At 41.3% G+C, this 23,364-nt stretch overlaps 1 protein-coding gene across 1 annotated transcript; it reads right to left on the bottom strand.

Annotated features, from left to right (window-relative positions):
- Positions 1-412: 412 nt before the first annotated feature.
- HPS5 (HPS5 biogenesis of lysosomal organelles complex 2 subunit 2) lies at positions 413-22,886 on the bottom strand. The gene is made up of 23 exons (XM_075427385.1): positions 22,175-22,886; positions 21,388-21,557; positions 20,829-20,939; positions 19,928-19,992; positions 19,095-19,287; positions 17,436-17,573; positions 14,873-15,084; positions 14,452-14,523; positions 14,133-14,221; positions 12,945-13,123; positions 12,560-12,718; positions 11,301-11,460; positions 9,111-9,234; positions 7,184-7,330; positions 6,342-6,416; positions 5,229-5,836; positions 3,860-3,983; positions 3,497-3,652; positions 2,871-2,990; positions 2,446-2,559; positions 2,002-2,108; positions 1,035-1,320; positions 413-545 (listed from the first exon to the last, which is right to left on the bottom strand). Exons 2-23 carry the CDS (start codon positions 21,493-21,495, stop codon positions 485-487), a joined length of 3,408 nt encoding a protein of 1,135 aa, XP_075283500.1. The 5' UTR covers positions 21,496-21,557; positions 22,175-22,886; the 3' UTR covers positions 413-484.
- Between the last annotated feature and the right edge of the window lie 478 nt (positions 22,887-23,364).

The raw sequence follows: 23,364 nt of genomic DNA, 5'->3' as shown, positions 1-23,364 counted from the left end.
CAGTCCATACAATTTAAGAGAAAAAAAAACCCCGAAGTTATAATCAAGCACTTCTACAGTAACTTGAAAAAGTCAATGTCATTTACAGGAAAATTAAACAAGTACAGGCTTAGGTATTTCCAAGGAATGGCTTCTATTGTTTGCAAACAAACAATTTTATGCACCATAATTTAACACTTAGGGGCTCATATCCTTAACACTTAAGTCATATATACTTGGAAAATCAATTCAGGAATTTTCATCTCAGAAATCTGTGAGCTTACCTTCAAGATAAATACTGGATTGTTTTAAGTTCTAGAGTTCAAAAGGAATAAGGAAGAATCGGCAACAGTTCCCAGCCAGATATCTGCCAGATGGAGACTGGCTCAATTAACTGAACTTTTAGACAGGAGTTAATTTCTTTAAGAGCCTGTTAAGTTTAAGAGGCACTTTAATATACAATCATTACAGTAAGAAATGTTCCCAAAGTTTTCCAAGTTGTCTTCTATGCTTGCTGAGACCACAAAAACCGGTCACACCTTTCCAACATGGACTGAATCAGTGCTCTGCAATTAAAGCAAAGGGGAGGGGGAACAGAGTTAAACAGTAGAAAAACAAAGTTAAACAGTAAAAAAAAAAAGCTAACAAGAGAAAGAACGGTCAACAGAGTTTTGGTTTGCCTTTTAACAAAAAGTTTGTCAAAAACGTGATTATATTTCAGAAGTAACATCATGACATCACCATACATGCTTCTCTGGAAGGGACAGGCGAGATCAGAGTCTGTGCAGGACTCAGCAAGACAGATGTCTCCTTCAGAGAATCTCCTTCACATACATCTTCCATGCATGATTTCCCGCCTCCTCACTTTCCATTTTAAAAATACCTATATTGCACAATACATAGCTCTTAAGGAATGGAAAACCTTTCAGCTGAGTTTAAGGTAAAAATGTGAAGTATTTTATCCTTTCGTTAACTGAAAAGAAACTTTAAAGCATGAAGAAGATCCAAAATGAATAGGGTGCGCACATGGATCTTCTGTCAACGTGTCACATTACCTTTGCCTTTTCTCAGCAATTCTCAGTATCTCACAGACACCAGTAAATCTCTCAGACAATTCTAGTGTTAAGCCACACTCCTGCAAGAGAGGCAAGGCACGATTTGGGCCAATGGCCTTTGCCAGTAAGAGAGCTACGTTTTCCACAGTGATGCAGTCTGGGCAGCTCGGGCTACCATTGCTGACAGCGTTCCCATTCTGTGGGCCATGGTGGTGGAAAGCCGTGCTGTGATTTTGTGCAAGATGCAGAAGAAACTTCCATTCTTCTATGGTCTCTGGAATGGAACCTAGACGTAAAATGAGTTTGTTACTTTATTTGTAAAACAAGGATTATTATAAGCCTACTATTTTAGCCATATCTGTGCTTAAAAGGGAAGCTAGCTATTCCATTTTTCTCTATGAGGATTTAAGAATACCAAGTGTTATCAGCAAGCAAATTGTGTACAGAAGTGTACTGCATTGACTGACTCAGTGTAAAGATTCAGTGGTGAACTACACACAAAGCTTCACAATAGTTCAGTATTTAAGGCTTTGGATTAAGTCAAGAGACAAAGAAATGTTTTGTCCATCTTAGGGCTACTCGGAATTTTCTTCTAAGTTCTGCCATGTCATACAATGCTTTGCTCATCGTAACTTTGTGTCTGCGCACGTGTAGTAGTGGGGGGAGTTTTGTGCTGTGCAGAGAGGCCAGCTATTCCTCTATTTACAACACCAAGTTTAGCTTTTACTCCCAGCTGATCAACAAACTCTACATTCTTGAATTTTTAAGCTCTTTCTAGCACAAAGCACAGTGTAAAGATACAAGAGTGTAACACCGATTTATGTGTTTCAAATATGCTGCACTACACACAGTGCTACCAAAACACACAAAAAAAGTTCAACTCAACTTCAGACAAACTGAATCAGTATATAATAAGGGCAGTTCCTAGATTACAGAAGTATGTTTACACAGCTTAAGATTCACTAACCATCTTCTCCATTCAACAGGCTCAAATCATCCAAATAAGCAATATTAGTAAAGGCTTCTATTCTTCTATCCAGCTCCAGACAGAGAAAAAGATATCCAGGCCAAAACCTTGAATAAGAGAGTAAAGATTTCCAGGAATCAAATACTCAGTCTAAACTAAAGTCAACAACAATTAAATGCTTATTTAAATATCAGTGAAGACAGAAGCAACAGAATTTCTTGATTACCACAAGTCACTGTAGAGCGGGGACATGGGGAATACCCCTTAACCAAAAGGGGTATTTGGTACCTTAAATCGGACACTCAGTATTCATCTTGAAAACAGAAAATGTTTTTAAATAAAACCTGTGCAAGTAAGGACCAGATGGGTGGTTTTCATTTGTATCTTTTTGGCGTCAGAATACCGACTAACCAAGTATGAAGAATTACCAAGTCTTCTTCTTACCCATGTGATTTGCAGATGTCAGCCATCTTCTCTTTTGTAACAAAATCTGCTGGGAGTTTAATCAAAAGCAGGATGAGCTGGCTGTAGCCCCAAGTAAATAAATGTGATCGTGGCCTAGAAGATGAGAAATTCAGTTTTAAAGCATTAATGGTTTCCTTCAGAACATGATGTTCTCTCTACAAGAAAGGCAGGTCTATGAAAAAAGAGAGGCAAAACCAAATGAAACACTGTAGTCTCAGTGGAGCAGCCACTCTGAAAAGCATTAAAGTTATTTAATCCTTTGGTTACTTCTGCTGAACTTTGCAGATGCAAAATGCTTAAAGGATTCAATGACATCCAAACTGTCATACAAATCTAAGCCAAAAGCCTGCAGACCCACTAAAGCTTTTTGCTACACTCAGGACCTTGGGTGAACCCTACTGTACCTGGGATTTCCTTCTGCATCCACAGTATTTGCTCTTTGTGGGGCATCACGAGAAACTGCCAAGCACAACCAATCCAATCGTACAGATTCGGGCTGCAGAAGAGATCTAAGGAGAGATGGCCTAGAAAACAAAGCACACAGAAAAAAAAACTACCAGTTTTAAATATACCAGATATGGAGAAGTGGTGATTGTGTGCAGGAAAAAAACCCAAAATATGGATGTAAAATTAAATACAGAAAAGCCTAGAATGATTTATGTCTCTAGAAACTGAGGGGACCACAGAAAACCATCAAGTTTGTAGGTTGGGTTCCCTCAGCTTTTTTTTTTTAATTTAAATGCCATGTAACCTTAGCATCCTGAACTGCAGGCACAGGAACAAAACCCAGTCAGTTCCACTGAAAATATTATTTAGAAAAACCCTGTTAAAACTAGCATCTAATCCAACAAAAATCCCACAGTATGAAAGACCAACTCAAACTGCAGAATGGAATGTAATGCTAAAGAACATCAAGTAGATAGATACAGAAACAGTAAAAAAAGCCACCAAAGACCAAAACAAAACAACCCACACACAGCTACATGATGAAGAGAGCAGACAGATGAAAAAGATTCTATATTCCCTTTACCTTTTATCCTCTGGCTTTGATTTCACCAGACTGTCTAAATATGCTAAGAAGTGAGCTGGATCATTCCTGCAAAGCTGTTTGATATCAGAAGGCAAAATAGAGGGGTGGAACTTGATCAAGGGCCGAAGAGCTGTTTCCCCAAATTTTTCATAAAGCCTGAAAAGAGAGGATAAGAACTATTTTCAGTATTAAACAGCAAAAATATCATTTTTCCAAGATCTCTCGCAAGTTCAAGATAGTACTGAAAAGTGATCCCTTTAAAAGATTCCCAGAAACATTCAGGAGACTTCATTAAGTGAACCAATTCCTGCTAGCAAGTTAACAACACTGAAAAAGAGTGCAAAAAAGGACTTGGCTACAAACCTTTGAGCATGTACCAGTAACAGCGGGCTATCATCCCAAGGCCCCAGGTCATGCAGCTGTTTCAGTATTTTCAACATATCTTCATTTTCCATTGCTAAAGCCACTGGACTGTCACACGTTAGTTCTGAAATAAATCAGCACACAAGTTACAATTTTTTTTTTTTTTCTTACCACACACAGAGCTGTTGTTAAGTGTAAGGACAAAAGTTATCACTGCTTTCATGGAACAAGTTTCATGGAGCAAGTTACAGTTATAAAATGATACAATTAAGGCATGGAATAATATTCTTGATATATTCTTAAGACTTCTGAGGAGGCAATTTTTCTCTCGTGAAAAAAGATAGCCCACTGCAGGACCTATGCTTGCTGAATATAATGCAGATCTGCATCAGTTTTCATATGTTATAATTTGCTTCTATTAATAAAAAATACTTCATGTCGGACACTGACTTCACAGAATACAAAATTCAGCACGAACCTTGAGCCTGATGAAATGCGACTATTAAAGCACAGGCACAAGCGCAGTCCAACTGAGGGCAAACTGGGAATGCATGCATTACTGTCACTTCTAGGGCCCTCAGAATCCAAACAGTGAACAGATTCTCAAAAATCCGAATACCAGACACAAACTCTCAAAGCAAGATTCTGTTGTTTTACTGCTCTCTGTTGACACCAAATCAGTGATAAGACTTTAATTCACTCTCAAAAGAAATGCATAAAGTGGAAGCTGAATGTAGAGAACAGGTGAAGTGCTGTTTTCCAATATAATCAGGACGCTTTGGTTCAGTAAGGCTAAAGAGGCATCAAGAAGTTCGGAAAGGATTTCTGCGGAAGAAGGAAGTCTGATGTGATCACAAGCCACTTATTTACATGGAACCATCTATTCCATTCAGTTTTTTCACGTTAACTACATTTCACTACAAGTCAAATCTTCCATTTCCAGTGCAAATACTGAAGCTCCTCCCCTAACTCTTGCCTTGTTTCTATAGACATATGATTCTAATGAAGATGCTTTTGCTCTTTGAAGCACATATATTTGCTTTTAAATACACCGGGTCTGTAATGACTGCAGTGTTCAACCAACAAGCTCCATATAAATTAAAAGGTTCAGAATTGCAAAGCGAGGGGAGGGGAGGAACATAGTCTCCAAAGAGCCAGCAGTTCTTCCTCAGCTAGCCTTCGGGGAAAAACAACCAACCAATCAACACAAAAACAGAACAAACACTTCCACACACCAACTGTCCTCCCTCTCCCACACTATACCTGCAGAAGGAAAATCTGCAGACACAAATGGGAGTGCCTTCAAGCACTTCTTTTTTTCTCCCAGTCTTACTTTCAGTTTATTAGTAATAAAATCCTCATTAGTTACCTTTCAATCCAGTGATGTATGTTTCCCATACATTAGGACTGGTTGCATACATGGTTATAATACACTGCTTTAGTCTTTTTAAATCCAGAAGAAAGAAGTAGCTTCGCATAAACCTACAAGCCAAGGTCCATGAAGCTGCTAGTGGCAGACTTCCATCAGAGCTTTCCTCTGCCTCACCATTTCCACAAGAAAATACACGCAGCTCAAAACACAGTGTTGTCAACTCAACAAGATCTTTCTGAACGTCCGGTTCGATGACACACGGAGGAGACACTTGAAAGCAGCAGTCCAAAGGCGCCTCCAAACCAGTACTGCTTTCACACATGGTTTGGCTTACACGGGTTTCATCAGCATTTTCCTTTTCAGTGCAGTCTTCTAAGATACTGATTTGTTCTTTGACTGCTGGGACTCCGTCAGTTGGATCCAGTCTTAAGTTTTCCTCTAGGACTGCTCTCTCTTCTTCAGCACACATAACCTCGCTTTTCTTAATAGAGGATGCAGAATGATCTCTGCTGCCAAACTTTTCTTCTAGATGGATAAGCCATTCCTCTAAAACCCTTCTCATACACTGCGGTTCTAGCAAAACTAAGGGATCCTGGAGTTTGGCTCTGTAGCATAAAAAAAAGAAGTTTTCCAAGTTGCCTCACAGTTATAAGATGCCACAAGTGAAGTATTATATATGTTTTGTGTAACTCAAAGTATATTCCTAAACTTGACTTACAGGTGGTTGTTGGTTTTTGTGGTTTTGAGTGCATCAAACAGAATTTTAGGCTGTCTACATTTGATATTTGTACATTCTGAGTTCCTCAAGATTCCTTTCAGGATGGATTTTTGTTTGTTACATGGTTTTGGTTTTTTAAACTATGCTTATAGTTAGGACAAAAGGATAATGCTAGAGTATCCAAATAAGCTTTTAGCTGGTTTTCCTCAGTTTTAAATAGGGGAAACGTATCATGAACCAAATGATATCCTTGCAGATTATGTTAATAGACATCTCCACCATTACTCCTGCACGTATGTAATGAATAAAACCCAAAACAGTTATTTCACAGAATCATTCATTTTTCTAGCAAAGCTCAATATATCTATAGACTAAAAAGTTTCCCTGCTTACATAGCTTCTGCTGTTGCAGCCTTGAGATCTCTTAGATGGTCCTCCTCTGGAAGCTGGCACCTCTGTTGTTCTAACCTAGAAAAAACATATTAATTTTAGTCTTATCTGAAATATCATGTTTAATAATTGAGTATTTCCTCACAAATTTGTAAGGAAACAACATTAATTCCTTTATTAAAAAATATAAAGCTTTCATTTCTAAAAAAAAGAACAGGTCAACAGACATTATGGATGAATTGGGCACGAAAAGCTATTTTTGTGGCCTTCTTTAATGGCTTCTACTCCAAATACAGATTTCTGAAGGTACCGAATAAAAATTAGTATCCTGCCACTACATGAAATTAGTCCAAATCAGTAAGGTAGCAAATCATTGGAATATGAACTTAACTCTGTATTAACTGAACAACCATTAAGGAAGTTCAATGTTTTATAGCTACCACTATTAAAAAAAAAAAAAAAAAAAAATAGTTTTTAGAGAGATAAAAGTGTTTAGTCCCCACTCAGAAAGGGCAGGAAATGAACTGTTGCACTCCTGTCCATAACTATAACAAGCATCACAGATCAGCAGTTTTCATGTAGTGTAATACACCACAATCTGCTCTTCAGTTATTATAGCACTGTGGAGACTGCATGCTCCACCACCCAGAAGTGTTCATTGCCTAATCACCTTCTAGGAAAGCAGTCAGGGAGAACCAGTGAAACCCACCACAGTAATGAAGGCAGCTGGAAAAACCTAACACTGAGCTTGCCGTTCTACTTGCAATGGTAGTTTTTTCTTTAGGTTGCTATCCTCAGACACCCCAGCAAATGCAATTGCTAAGAAAATGTGATTTTGCACTCACTCTTTCTCTTCCTGGGGAGATGCTACCAGATTAACAGCCAACTCCTGCAGCTGCTCATCATCCTTTGCTTCTTGCCTCCCTCTAGTATCAGGGCTTATATGAAGCGTGCCAATCTTTTCAGTAGTTTTGCGTACAAAGCTGGAAACACTAGAAGTCAGAAGTTACAACATTTAAAATTGGAAGTTCAAAACCAAACAAGTCAAGCATTTTCTTTCCATTCAAACCGTGATTTCAGAAAACTTTGTAATCTGAAGAACTCTTGAATAAAGGATGACAGCAGTGATGACCAACAAGAAAAAAAACTCACTCAGAAGCTGCTCAAAATTCATACTGCAGTCATGGTCCGTACTTCAAGCATAGAATAAAAACCTGAAGTATTTAAGACCTGGGTTTTTTTGCTGCCGGAGAAACAGGATCACATACTAACATTAGCACTTAGATTTTGACATATATTTGTATGCAAATAAATGCAGATTGGCTACACTGCATTTTAAAGCTTATAAACAGAAAGCATAATTTGGAAATTATGTCCTTCTTTGTGGTAAGAAACAGTTTTACAATACTCCAAATTAGTTCTTCAGATTACAAAGATCACTAAAAATGTCCTTTTCATACCATCAATCCCTATCCCTTCAGAAATGTTATTCAAGAGAAAACCCAGTGAACACAGGAAACCCCAATTATTTCTACCACTGCCATGAAAAGAACTATGGCATCAAGAGTTGAACAGAAAAATCAGCTTCTTGCTTTCTGGCCAAGAACTAGTTTAAGAGCATCAAGAAAAAAGAAAAACGCACCCCTTTTACTTGCTTGCCAGAAAATATGGCATCTTTTACTATAATAAAGTACAGCAAAATTTGAAAGTTTTGAAAGCATAAGAGAGAAAGGATTCAAATGTAGCAAAACAATTGGACTTTAATGTATAGAAGGATTAAAGGTAAACTTTAAAAAATTAACTGTAAATATTATAGTATTTTATTTATAAATTGAATATAATGAATACTTGAAAATTTAGTTATTATTAGTAGAAACCCTTATTACTAGTAAGGTCCTAAAAACAGCTTACGCTTAGAAAGAATTCAGAAGATTGCATGTGCTTCTGCAGGTTATTCTGAGATCCCCACACTATTGATATCAGCTACAACTTTTTGTTGCAGGACATGATTTACATACCTAACTGATCAAGGGATGGCTACACAATTTTTCAGACCATCATTATGGGCCAGCAATATGTTAGCTAAGAAACTAACATACATCATTTTTTTCAAATTTTTAAGTTATGTATTTAATACCATCTCCTTTATATTTGCCTCCCCCCCGTTTTTTAAAGCGAGTTTTAAAATAGCAATTTGATTTCTGTGTAAAACAGACACTACCATATTTACTTGCACCATGCATAAGCTACCATTATTCCATAAACAAGTGGGGAATTGATTAGATTCAGTGGGGAGATGGCAGACCACGTGGTATACTTTGCAAGTGTGTTTTACCAATATCTAGCATGCTTTGAATATTTTAATATCTGTCCCCAAGCAACATAGGAAGCCTTCATTCATTCTTCGGAAATCTAAGTACCAGAAAAGCAAAGTCCCAAACCAACATTCAGTAAGTTTGCTTTGAATACAAACCAGAACCACAGTTTACAGCGTAACGTTAAACGTTCTTATACGTCTAATCATTCTTGTCCATTTAAAAACTGAAGTTGAAATCTTGGCTCCACTGAAGTTAACAGCAGCTCTTCAAATCTTCATTAGAGTCAAGATGGAAGCTTTAAATTGTCTAGCAAACTTGACTGCATCTCCACTGTTTCAGTTCAGATGTCACATTTTTGCAGAACAAAATACGAAGTAAACCAGACAATGCTACAAATTCAGAGGACAGAAAAGGGAAAGATGTAATGGATGAGTGAACCTGCTGCAAGTGTTACCTTTCTTTGACAGCTTGGAGAGAGACGAGAGGAGATGGGGAACGAAATGACAAAGGAATACTGAATGGGAGAAATGTCTCATTCCGGTCAGCCTCAACCGTCACAGATGCATGAGATACATTGTCTAACAAATGGAATTGAAATAAAGAGTCATGAAACAGTGGCCTAGCAAAAATGGAACAGTGAAACAAACCGCATGTCCCTAATTCATTAATGGATAACCTTCACGTGGTATTTCTCTATTTAATACTCAAGAAAGTGGGAAGCCAGAAAAATGCTACTTGGTTTCAAGGGCCATTTCATTACTGACTTTGAACCTAAGAGGTCTGCTTTGTTAATCGTCTTTTGGCTCTGTAACAAGGGAAATGATGATCAACAACTGTATGAAAACTATCTTCTAAAAGTAGACTTACAGTCCATTTAGGGGAAAAAAAATCTGGATTTAATCCACTGACAGTTATTTAAACATCCAGGAAAATTAAGTATTGTGGCAAACACCAATTCACATTGCATGATTTCCTAAACCCTAAATGATCTATCAACATACAGAGACACATAAGCCATGACTAAAGTAAAAATCACCCTTTTATTTGAATGGACTTAAAAAAACATATAATTGAGCCCATAGCTCTCTGGCTTTTGATAAGAATCACAGGAAATATAGAATCACTGACTATTTCCTTTTCACCTTTATATCCCTAACAGTATCCAAAATGTGTTTTGATTAATCATTTCCTGGTGCAAACACACACTGTATCTTAATGTGATGTAAATAAAAGGATCCTTTCAAGTAAGGATGACACTGCATTTTACAACAGTCAGCACCATCTGCACAGTTGAGAGGAAAAGATGCCATGCTGTTGCAGAAATTCTACCATCAAATCCAGTCTCACTAGACAGTGCCTAAAGGTCACAACCGATTTTATGATTGCTTGTAAATAAGGCTGCTTTTGTTCATTATGCAGGTTAGAAACCTAAAAACTTATGACATCTTACGTAAATGTGAGCAGTGAAACACTAAGTCCATTTCTCTTAAATACTAAATTAAGTACACGTGCTTCAAGAAGCATCTAGAACTTCTCTACTTTGAAATTATCCACAAATTTGTTATCTCTTGTTGAACAGATAGAACTTTTCTATCTTCTGACATTAAAAAAACTACGCCCTTTCATTTTAGAGTTCGGAAGTGATACATTTCCTTCCAAGCTTTCTCACTTGTCATTGTTACGGTGATGTAGGTAGAGGCACATGTAAACTAAGTGCTACAAACAGCATGTGGCTTAGTCAGCAGGGCAGCACTACTGACAAGTAGGGGAGTAAATACCAATTTCTATATTCTCCCTCCCCACTCCCAACAAAGCATCCAAATCCTTTCCATCCTCAACTGGCATCTACTCTCTGCAAAAGCTAAAAAGCAGCCTTTTTATTGGAAAGCCTCTCTGCCATACCCGGAACTAAGCCAGCTCCTCATCATCCCAGGTTGCTGTATCCCCTCCCAACCCCAACCAGAGCAGAGAACAAGACCCATTATTGCTTCACTCCAGCTTTCCTCCAGTGACAGGTATTTGTTAGGAAGTAGAAGAAGATCTATGGATGGTCTAAGTGTTAGTTATTAACAATGCTATCATCCCTATGCTAAAGTATACACGTCTAAGAGATGATCTCCTGTACCAATGAAACCCTGCGAGAAAGTTAAGAACACCTATCATAAGCCTACTGTTTTCCTTTGAGAAATACAAAGCCAGAGCCAAGATTAAGAAATTCTTTCCTGGAACAAATATTACTGGAGGGATAGCAACAGGAAGCAAATCTCATCTGAGGCTCAATTAGCACTGACATAGTCAGCTGAGAGAATCTTAGCATTAATGTTGAACTGCACACGGTGCGGGCAGAGGAGGAAATATGAGTGGAGTCTTAGCTTGGTAAAAGCCCTCTGGACCTTTTGTTTCGTTTCGCTGGGCTTTGTTTGCTTTTAAGCTTGGATTTCTGTGGAGCCAGCATTTCACCCCAGTGCTTTACAAAGGGGTCTGACTGGAAGGTGGGGTGACTGTGTTCCCATTCATCAAGTTAGAGGATTTAATAGTGGGTAACTTGATAGCGGAAAAAAGAACACAGAGCCAACCCAATTGAATTCTTGTAGAATAAGTAAAAATTGCACCCGAATAACATATTTTCATTAAGAAACACTACCAAGTTCTACTTGCTCATCTTCCTGGTGTGCAGGAAATTCTTTCAGTCTCTCATCTTCCGATAACGTTTGACTGTGGAGAGAACATGAATCTTCATCTGACTGACTGCCTCTTCGACTGATAACACGATATATTCCGGAGTCTAAGACACTGAAGCTTTCCTGTCACACAAGGGAGAGGAGTTAGATATTTTGAGGTGTACTTCCTTGTTAAACTTCCTGCAACGAACTCAAAACAACCATACCCACATAAATAACCTCACAGCACGTCATAATTCACTGTCTGGAAAAGCCCTATGTAACACCACATATCCATATGTAACATATCCATATGTAACACAACATATCCAGAACGGAAAAGTACACAGATGCCAGTAAGTGTGTAGTCCAGTGGCTTTATAAAGATGTATATACTGCAATTACTTCCAGGAAAGCAGCCTGTAGAACAACTGATGTACTTAGTACAAGACAAAAAGCCATTTCTGCTTAGTCCTGCACCTGAGTCTGTCACTTCATCCCTTTGTATCCGTTCGTATTCTTTTTGCTGGTTAACCATACCTGGCTAGCACAATTATGGACGCTGCAAAACTGTTTAGTTCCAGGACACATGTACATTCTTTTGCTCATGGTCAGTCTATATAGTTTACTTTCCCATCTGCTAATAAGAAAAACTTGTCTAACATATCCAGATGGAATTTACATTACTTTGTTTTTTAAACTTTACATTTTAAACACTGTTAGAGTGAAAGCAGCAGCCAATATTATATTAACTACGAAATATTTCCTGTCTTGAAAAGCTGCTGGGAAGCCAAGACAATACCAAGCAGCTGTACGTGTAAAAGATTATTGGAAATATCCTTCGATTTTTTTTTCCTTTAAATAGGGCTAGGATAGTTCTGAGCATTCGGACATTCAATTTTCACCACATAAAACTACAGTTACAATCAAGATGACCTTTACTGAAGCATGTTAAGACACGAAACTCAGCAGTGGAGAAAGCCTTCTTCATATCAGTCTTTGTCCACATCTCAACCGTTAGCCACAAAATAATATGAAAAAAGGCAGAGGTCCGAGAGTTTAAAGAATGCAAGTAATAGTATTTCATACCTCTCTATTCCATCTCATTTTAAAAAGCAGCATAATCAGCTATAGCAGGTGTGGTAAAAAAGAAAGCCTCATCTTCAAAGTGCGCAACGAGGTGATTTTAAGCCATAAAGACAAAATCCACAGCTAACATTTTTGCCACTACCAATACACGTACATGAGATGAAATACTGCTCCTCCTACTGCTGCAGGCAGAATCTAGAGGTTCCAGCTTTGACATTAGTTCTTCCAGTTGCATAATGAGATCTTGTTGGGTTGAGGCATCCAGCTGAGACTTCAAGTGCTCCAGCTTGTCTAGAGGCAAATTTTTTCTTGCCTAAACGTACACAGTGAAACAGAAGCATTATTATTTCTAATGCACATGTGAAAACCAAAAGGTACCATATACGCAGGCTAATTTTCATCCTGAAAGCATAATGTTCAGAAGACTTTTTTAAAACTCCAAGAATATGAATCTCAGAAACCTATGGAACTTAAAGGAAGAGAGGGACAGGAAGTAGAGTGAAGTTGCACTGCACATTTACAAAGGGGTATTTACTTACTCTGCAAGAAACAACTGAATTTTGGAAGAGACAACAGACCCTGGCAGCAAGGGTCCAGAAGCCTCTTCTTATCAGACGCTCTATGCAGCGGTCTACCAGCAGAAGGGAGAGGTGCACAACTTTTCCATTTGTATGCAGACAGAACAACTCACTTTTGTAAACTGCAATATCCTGAATATCTGCAAAATGAGATACACAGAAATATCTAAAGGACTGAAACCATTAGTCCACATTCCTATATGATCCTGAAAGAAGCTGAAAACGTATTTCCCACCTGACTATAAGTGCGTGCAAAAGCCTAATGCCCTGTAGCACAAGTGGCTTGAGGAAAACACACAGTGAATAGTGCTAAGCTAGCATCTAACAACTATAAAGCACAGTTAAAGTACCAGAACTTCCCAGAGCTGCATTTCTAGAAAGCATTCAGAAAGTACACTAAAGTTACTTAAAATTTTCCTCTTCCTCTGAAGCGGGATGAAAAACCAAAGACAGAGACAAGAAATACATCTTTGTTAACTTTGAAACAGAAGGAAAACATTTGCTAGTAGAAAACCACTTTGACCTTTCAACGGTTTTCAAATGAAATAGTTATGCTATATGCAAACATTCCATCACAAAGGCAACGGAAACTTAACACTAAAAGAGAGAAGGGAAAGGAAAAGACTGACTGCCAATGACTAAACATTCTAGGACTGTGCCTATAACCATACACACAAAACCATTTATGAGGGTTCACTCAACTGCCAAGTAAGTACATTCCTTGGCTCCAATTCAGACAGGTGTTAGACAAAACAGGTTTTAAGCTTTCAGCAGCCAGATTATCCTACACAGGATACCTGACAATAAACCTGTATAAATATAAATGAGGAAAGGATACTACAGGTTTTACCTCACTAATACTGCAGGCTAATACGTCTCACTATTTGATTACTGTTAAGATTCACTCTACACCACGTTCTGTTTCTCAAGCATGTTTTCAGCAGTACGGAGGGAGGGGTTGGCTGGAAGAGGCAGGGAGAGGGTTAATATTCAAGGATATACCTGACAGACTACAAGGAGAAAGTTTTCTGATCAATGTTCTGCAATCCAGCTGCAGAAATTGAGCTTCAAAACGTTCCATGTTAGGCAAGGACTTCGGAAGTGACAAACGTAACCGACAATACTACAAAGCAGATTCTTAACGTTTACCTTTTACTTCACTCCACAGTAAGACTTGAACACTTTCGGGAAGAAAAATATAAATGCCTTTTTCCGTCCAGGTCATCACACAGTGCTCACTGCAAGCAAAGGAGACGTTAATGCTGCAACAGTTAATTGCGGCAGTCACTGTAAAATATGCAGGGATGGGATTCGCTTAAGAACAGCAAGTCAGAAGCGAGACAGTTGTTTAACAAGATACTTGGAAAATTCTTATGCAAAAAGATGAAGTTGGTAATGTAAATCAGGAGGAAATACAACTTCTTTAAGTCTACTTTATCAACAGGAAGCTATGCTGACAAATACTTACGTCAAATACAGGAGCTTAGGGAAAGATAAAGATTGCGGAGAGCAACTGGAACCAGTATAATGAGGATCCAGCCTGTAAGTAAAATTATTATCTGTTACAAGCATAACTACAATAAAATCACTTTCTTAATATAATATTCTTAGCCCTGTAAATACAAGGCTGGTGTAAATAAACACAGTCTTATGACAGCAGCATTCGTTGTGGTAGTCACACAGACATACCTGCAGATTCAAGGTTTTGGCGTTTTTGGTAACTCAACTACTGGCTTGTATTATTAGAGGAGAGCATATTAAGATGACAACTAGGATTAATGTTTGACTGCACTAGGAGTTTACTTAATCTTCTCAGCATTAATGCAATTCTTCTCAGCTAATATAGAAGTCCCAAGCAAGTTTATCACCAATAACACTTGTGTTTCTACCTGAGAGTAACAACAGGGAGAGGCGGTGATGAGAGCAGCTGCTTGAACTGATGTGTGCTTTGCACTTCCCCATCAAAGTTCACCTCCCACATCCTTGAGCCAGGTCGAGCACAATATATTAACGGCTGCTGATTCCCACCGTTTTTTCCAACGGGGAAGAAACATGATCCAAATTCTCCATCTCTCTCTTTATTACCAATTTTCCAGAACTTCTCTCTAGTGGAAAAAAACTTACTTGTTAAGGCAGCATTAATAAAGGCTGTAAGTAATTTTATGTTTTTTCTTGAAGAATAAAAAAACTAAATCCTAGTTGCTAATTGGTTTTGGAACTTAAAAAAAACAATCTGTAATGAATACTATAAAGTGTGCATAAAGTTTATAAAAGACAGGGTGCAGAAATATTCATTAGTTTAAATGAATGCTCAGATTATGAACATTTTTTTTTTCCAGCAGGACCACTCGGTCAACCCGGTGATGGGACGGTGATGGTGCAAATGATCCCAGAAACTATTTCCAATCACATGAAAGATAAGACTGCAATTATCAATAGTCAGCATGGATTTATGAAGGGGAGGTCATGTTAATAGCCCTCTACAACAGAATGACTAGCTTGACAGAGAGGAGAGCAGGGGATGTTGTTTATCTTGACTTCATTAGGGTTTTTGACAATGTCCCTGCTAACATCTTCACAGACAAACTGAGGAAGCATGGGCTAAATAAACAGACATCAATGAACACAAGGTCCTGCACTGGGGAAGGAATAACCCCAGGCACCAGGACAGGTCAACTGGCTGGAAAGCAGCTTTGAAGATAAGGTCCTGGGAGTCCTGGCGAACAACAAGCTGACCATGAGCCAGCAACATGCCCTTTTGGCAAAGGCGGCCAACAGCCTCCTTGGCTGCATTAGGAAGAGTGTTGCCAGCAGGTCAAAGATGATCCTTCCCTCTTCTTACAGAATCACAGAATCATAGAATGGTAAGGGTTGGAAGGGACCTTAAAGATCATCTGGTTCCAACCCCCCTGCCATGAGCAGGGACATCTTCCACTAGACCAGGCTGGCTCAGAGCTCCATCCAGCCTGGCCTTGAACACTGCCAGGGAAGGGGCAGCCACAGCTTCTCTGGGCAGCCTGGGCCAGTGTTTCACCACCCTCATCATGGTGAAGAATTTCTTCCTAATATCTAATCTAAATCTGCCCTCGTTTAGTTTACAGCCATTCCCCCTTGTCCTATCACGACACACCCTTGTGAAAAGTCCCTCTCCATCCTTCCTGTAGGCCCCTTCGGGTACTGGAAGGCTGCTGTAAGGTCACCCTGGAGCCTTCTCTTCTCCAGGCTGAACAGACCCAGCTCTCTTAGCCTGTCCTCATAGGAGAGGTAGTCCAGCCCTTTGATCATCTTCATGGCCCTCCTCTAAACCCGCTCCAACACATCCATGTCCTTCCTATGTTGGGGGCTCCAGAGCTGGACGCAATACTCCAGGTGTGGTCTCATGAGAGCAGAGTAAAGGGGCAGAATCCCCTCCCTCGACCTGCTGGCCACGCTTCTCTTGATGCAGCCCACGATACAGTTGGCTTTCTGGGCTGCAAGCGCACATTGCCGGCTCATGTTGAGCTTCTTCTCCATCAGTAACCCCAAGCCCTTCTCCTCAGGGCTGCTCTCGAGCCGCTGTCCACCCAGCCTGTACTCGTGTTTCGAATTGCCCCAACCCATGTGCAGGACCTTGCACTTGGCCTTGTTGAACTTCACACAGTTCACGCAGGCCCACCTCTCCAGCCTGTCAAGGTCCCTCTAAATGGTATCCCTTCCCTCCAGCGTGTCAACCACAGCACACGGCTTGGTGTCGTCGGCAAACTTGCTGAGAGTGCACCCAGCCCCACTGTCCATGTTGCTGACCAAGATATTGAACAGCACTTGCCCCAGTACCAACCCCTGAGGCACACCACTCGTCACTGGTCTCCACCTGGACATCGAGCCATTGACTGCAACTCTTTGAGTGCATCCATCAAGCCAGTTCCTTATCCGAGTGGAGTGCTGGGCCCAGTTCCAGGCTCCCCAGTACAAGAGACAGAGACATACAGGAGCAAGTCCAGTGACGGGCCACAAAGACGACTAAGGCACTGCAGCGTCTGTCTTAAAAGGAGAGGCTGAGAGAGCTGGGCTGGTCACCCTGGAACAGAGAAGGCTCGGGGGCGAACTCATTTGATCCCACGTGTATAAATACCTAATGGCGGAGCAAAGAAGACAGACCCAGACTACTCTCAGTGGTGCCCAGTGATAGGACAAGAAGCAAAGGGCACAAATGGAAATACAGGAAATCCCAATTCAACATAAGAAAAAGCTCTGTTATTGTGAGGGTGATGAACCACTGGAAAAGGCTGCCCAGAGAGCATGTGGAGTCTCCATCCTTGGAGATGCTCAACACCTAACTGGACACAGTCACATATGATCTACTCTACCCAACTCTGCTTTCAGCAGGAAAATTGGACTAGATGATTGCCAGAGATCACTTCGGAAACTCTGCATGACTCTGTAAATTCCAGTATTTTACAAGCAAAATATAACTTGCCTCTCCGTATCACACAAGTAGGTTCGTGTAAGTGAAGATATGAGCAGTCTTCCATCCAAATAATCAAGCTGGACAACCCGAGAATCTACGGTGGTTATAATCTGAACAGGAAACATCACAAAAGTAGCAGCAGCCTACAGTTAAGAAGAAAAAAAAATGAAAGAAAACATACAGGGCATCAGTTCAAAGTAAAGACTGTTTCATTAAGTTAAAAACCACAAAATTCAGAAAAGACTCATGTATGCTAGGAATACACAGCATAAGACAGAGCTGTTCCTTTCCATTCTCTCTTACAAAACAAGGCTTCAACGCTTAGAGGCATAAAAGTCTAAATCCTCCATTTCCCAAAACCATTCCTGAAGGTTTAAAAAAAAAAAAAAAAAAAAAATCATATCCCCATAGCATTCTGCCATTTCTTTATAAAGAGTGGGATTTTTTTAACATTGAGCGGAGTTTTTATTCATGCTCTTGTAAGCTTTGTGCTTTCATCAATTCTCCTCCTCAGGTACTTTCAGCCAGTGAACAGTTTTATGGAGACAGACCTGAGGGATTACTTGATACAAAAAACAACTTCCATCAGATTTAGGTGGTTTACATAAACTCACTTTCTCTGTTACCCTGCAGCAAGTCACCCAAATACTTTTACTATACAAGTGTCTTAATGTGCATGGGTGGCAGAACAAAGACATAGACAAACTCCTTATTCATAAGAAATGACTGGGAACTGCACTAAAATTTTCTAGCAGACGGTCACCATTTTTAACAGCCTAAAGCTGTTTGTTAGGAATGTGTCAATGCACTACTTCAAACAGTGCATTACATGAGAGATTCAACAGTCCAACTCCTTTAACAGGCATGAGCAGACACATATTCCATGGGCCTCGCCCTTCTCTCCGCTCCTTTTCTCTCTCCACAGCTGATTTTCTTGGTCTCTTTTTAAATGCAATAGTCTTGCTACTTTTAAGTCAATTTTCCATCAAAATCTTTCACGAGGGCTAGAAAGCACCTGTAGGAACACACCTATTTCCAGGCTGTGCTCCTTCTTACAGATTAAAAGGAGAAGGAAAGGATCCAGTAACAGTAAAACTAGAACACTCAAGGGCTAGAAATCAGGCTGGTGTCATTAATTTGTGTGCCGTTTGCACAAAATGTAACGGATGTTAGCCTGGCACCCACCTACCATTTATTTTAACTAAACCACATATTTAAGAATAAGAGTGTCCAGACAGAGCCAAGCAAAATCAGAGTCTGGGACTGCCCTTCCTCAGACCGACAGCCTACCTGAGGACTAAAACACACAGCTGAGCCCGTAGCTAGAGTCTAAGGAATCCAACAGGCTCAGAAACACCAAGACCCCGGCTTGGATACTTGTAAATTCCAAGAGAAAGAAGCTCAGCCAGCTTTTAATTCTGTACATTTGAAAGCATATTTATGTTGCATTACTAGAATAGCTAAAAAAGGGTGTGAGGGGAGTTCACGTGTCAGGATTTCTGCTGTTGTCTCAGAAGACTTGTTCTTCATCCCAACAGTCAAAGCTACCAGAACCTCATCAGCTGGCAATTTTCCTCTGTTGTACTTTATTGAAATAAATGAAAAGATTCCACACATCATCCCCTGGAACCTCTACATCTCAAACAAAGTATGCGACATTTTACCTTCCCTTGTTTCGATGTGTTAATCTTGATGGCTGACACTTTTCCCACATGATCTCCCACAAAAACACGAAGGGCAGCTGTATCCCAACACAGAGCTGTGACTTTTCTGCCTTTATGCTCAGAGGAAACATAAATCTGTTCTGGCTTCCCACGACGTTCCTGATTCAGCTCCCAGACTACTACAAGACCTTGGCTACAACAATTAAAAAAGAAAATACAATCCGATAATAAGTCTTCTAATGTTTTATCATTGATAAAGATGCATTATCACAGAGAAAAAGAAAATCTAAGCAAAGTAGTGCATCTCAGAGCTGGTTGTGTTTGAGGCTGTGTGCTTTCAAGAAGTGTCACATTCTTATTTCTAAAGAAGCGTCCTTCCTTGCACTACGATGTATCAGCACCTTTGGAAGGCTACTCTCACATTTACTCGAATTGCCAGTGAGGATGTGGAAAAATAAGCATGTAAATGGATTTTAAGCAATGTAAGTGGTATTAACTACCAATCTCAGTCTGCCAAGTTCACGAAGATTTCTTTTGATGCTGAAAAGTCTCAGGGAGACATTTATCATCATAACTTCACATGCATTAGCTCTCCCATAGTTATTCTGTTACAGAAACAATATTTATTCTGGAACAATTATTGCAGGGGGGGGAAAAAAAAAAAAAAAAAAAAAAAAAAAGGCACATTGTCCGTGCAGGAAATTATTCTGTAGGGACCTCTACCAGTTAATTCCCTGCCCCCCTCCAAGTTCTCACCAGACATCCAAGTCTGAAACTTAGAAGCTACTTAAAAATATTGATCTAGGATTCATGTTTATAAGTACATCACTCACCTGGTGGCGACAGCAACATAGTCTTCATCATGTAAACAGCAGGCAACCTGGGAAATGGCACCTTCCTGAAAGCGAGTATGGGAGTAAGCGCAGGTAAAAGTTGTTCTTGTACTGTCCTTACCACAAGACAACTTTTATCTCTAAGGTATAAAACAGATTCATGTCAATAGCTGCTACCACTTTGTTGTGATGTGAGGTTTGTTTCTTTTGTTTGGGTCTTATTTGCAAACACTGAGTTTACTCTAAAAAGATGCAGCTGACAACAATATGACAGCCCTAAGAGAAACGACTGCAGTTCATTCTCTGATGTGGAAAACACAGAAACCAGTCTCCTGTTCTCACACCTACGAAGTTGTTTTGCCAGAACTAAGCAAGATGCTCCTAACCGTAAAAAAAATGGCCACACTCACGCTACAGGGGGAGCAGCAGTGGCTCCATGTGGCTGTAGGAACAGCAACCCCCGTTCCATGATCTCTTTCAGCAAAAGGCAGCCAGCCTATCTTTTTTTTGCTTATCCAGGCAGTTCATAGTTTGGACATCCAAACATTGGTAGTTATCTACATGTGAGTTGCTTTGGTTTCATATTGAAAGTTTTCTTATAATTTTTAAGAATTCAGATGACTTTGTTGCTCTCATTAAAACTAAGAGTTTGAAAAACAAATGTCTGACCCTCTCGAGTAATTTCTTTCACACCTCATGAAATCTATTGCACCACACGCTCTGGGATATGCTCCAGTACCACCACCTTTTTTAAATGGAGCAGTCCAAAAGTTCATCTTATTTGGACAATTCAATAAGCTGAAAATACCTGTTAATCTTTACTAAGAGTCAACTTGAAACAACATCTCTTTCCCAGTCCCATTTTCTGTAGAAATTTTTGTACAGAATTCTTTACCCTTACCTTATGAGTGAGAAAGAGTCTTTGCTTCCAACCATCTTTTTGTATAAGGTTCAGTCCTCCTCCTGAACTGCCTAGAGCTAGCCACCTCTTCGACACAGCTACACATGTGCACTGAAGCAATAAAAATCATAAAGCACAACATGGTTGCTAGTAGAGCACTAACAGCAGTATCTTTTTCTTGCATTATTATGTTATTTTTCAAAGGCTTCAGTGTTTGCCGGCTGTGTGTATCACTGCTGAAACACTGGCAGCACAGCCGTCAAAGCTATTAGAACAGCACACTCCGTGACTGGAGCAAACAGTGTAAGGCAGCAACCGTCCATGGCTGTATTATTTACTCCACAGCTGCACTGAGAAAACACACATACACAGCAACGGGAACCTTTGTCTTCACTACTTCTTCTTCCCAAAGTGTTGCCCCCCCCCTAAGCTAGCATGCACACACCCCAAAAGAACGAGATGAATCTGTGGGTTAATCCGATAATAAATCAAATAAAGTCATTATTTGAATTAAAACAAAACAAACACAAACAAAAAACCCCAAACACCACAAACTCACCTTCAGACGACTAGAATCCAGCCTGAGCGCAGAAAGCAACGGATCCAAACATTCAAACTCTGCCAACACATGGTTGTAAGAGTCTGGAATTATTGGCATAGAGGCCATTGATGTACAAGACGAACACTACTCGTTCATGAGTGCATTACAGCTTCAGCTTTTAGCTGTACCTACCAAAAATAGCAAAAGTTCTTGATTAGTTCACTTTTTAGTAACCACATCTATTTTTCTGTGTTTAAAGAAACACAGAACATCTTCCCGTTCAAACTGCATCAGGTTTCAATTCACCAAAAAGGCCCAAGGGCTGCAAAGTGAGGCCCCTGCTTCATTTACGAGAAGTTTTTGTTCATTTCAGAAAACTTAACGTATCTGATACCAACTTTGCAAATGTTTAAATTGTAGCTGTAAGATATATTGACAGCCACCTGTGAAACAAGGTCTACCTATGGAAAAAGCCTTGTTTTATGGTAAAATGCACCTCCCCCACAACGTGCATTCTTGATTTTAAACTCCTTTTCTCAAGGAAAGCATTTAGCATTGGCATGTTTCACCTACATCATTCTCCTCCCCCAAAACTAAGTGTAAGGAGTATTATCCTCAACTGATACCAAATTTAGAATTACCCACATCTGTACATTCTTCATACAACTACGCATAAACTTGTAGGAACTATCTTCTCCACAGAACCCCTTTTCCAGCACACAAGACGGACAGCACAGAGTTAAAACCAAGAACTCAATAGTTATCGAAGCTGCAACCTCATGTATTTTTCCTAAACAGCACATACTTTAAAAGAATCTCTTGTTCAGGAATCTCTGAAGTTTAGACCTCCATGTCGCTTTAAAGAAAAGCTGTTCACTTCATGCTCAAGCCTTTGAATGCCTCGATGATGGTTCGCACGCAGCCCCACAGATCAAACGCCCCCCTCCCAGAGGTACCGCCATGTGAAACCTGACGCTGCCTTACCAGAACAGGGAACGCTTGCCCTCACCAGGCGCTAGGAAAGGGGAAGACACGCATTCAGCCAGAGACTGAAAATTCTCTCTTCAAAATTCTCAAAAGCGTCTCAAAAAAAACCTTAAATTGCGGGATCTGAGAACGGCTCCACCCCAGCGACAGCGCCCAGAACGTCTCTGACGACTGAGAAAGGACGGGCTTGCTTGGGGTGGGAGCGTTCAGCCCGGAAAGCCGCCCTGACGCCCGCCTCACGCCCTCCGACCGAATCCAGCCCCCGACGCGAAGCCCTTCGCGGCCCTCCTCCCGCCCCGGCCCCTGCCCGACGGCTGGACACACGCCGGCCGCCAGCAGCCTCCAGCTCCGGGTGAGGCCGCGGGCCCACCGCGCCCTGCAGGCACACGCAGCCGGGCACCCCGACGGCTCACAGAAACCCCCGACCCGCGGGAAAGGGGCCCGGCCGCGCCCCGCCACCCAGCCCGCGAGGGCCGCCACCGCCCGGGAACGAGCGCTCCCCTCTCCAGCCCCGGGCCGCAGGACGTCAGGGGGCGGGGCGGGGCCGAGGCACCCACGGCCGGCAGCCACCGGGGCCGGCAGGCACCGCCCCCAAACAGCGCCGCGCGTCACCCGGGGAGGGGAGGGGCGGGGCGGGGCCGCGCGGCCGCTCCGCGCTGCGTCATCCCCCCGGCCTCGCCCGCGCGGAGGAAGCTGCGTCACGCGCGCCCGCCTGCCCCGGGCACGTGACGCTGACGCGCGGCGCCCCCTCCCCCCACGGGCCGTTGCCGAGGGGAGGCCCCTCCCCCGCAGCGCGGCGGCGCCGCCGACCTGGGAGCGGAGCAGCCGGGCCGCCGGGGCCGATGGCGGGGGACGAGCGGGACCCGCGTCCCGCGGGGCCGGGTGATGGCGGGGGCTGGGGAGGGCCGAGCGCGCCGCGTCGGGGCGGGGCTGGGGGGGGGCGCCGTGTACCGCCGCGTCTCTCCCCCCTTCGCTCGCTACCGTCATGGCGACAGGGGAGGGGCCGTC

This window comes from Opisthocomus hoazin, chromosome 7 (genome assembly GCF_030867145.1).
Source record: "Opisthocomus hoazin isolate bOpiHoa1 chromosome 7, bOpiHoa1.hap1, whole genome shotgun sequence".
NCBI classification, from domain to species: Eukaryota; Metazoa; Chordata; class Aves; order Opisthocomiformes; family Opisthocomidae; genus Opisthocomus; species Opisthocomus hoazin.
The sequence above is the reverse complement of the archived record's forward strand: the minus strand, read 5'-3'. Positions and strand labels throughout refer to the sequence as shown.

What these genes read in the sequence shown, in the direction of transcription:
- HPS5 (XM_075427385.1), bottom strand. Translation starts at nt 21,495, where the DNA reads ATGGCCTCTATGCCAATAATTCCAGACTCTTACAACCATGTGTTGGCA. An exon ending in TGGATTCTAGTCGTCTGAAG is followed by an intron (nt 20,940 to 21,387) that starts GTGAGTTTGTGG and finishes TTATTGCTTCAG; the next exon opens with TGCACATGTGTAGCTGTGTC. An exon ending in TTACTGGTACATGCTCAAAG is followed by an intron (nt 3,653 to 3,859) that starts GTTTGTAGCCAA and finishes CTCTCTTTTCAG; the next exon opens with GCTTTATGAAAAATTTGGGG.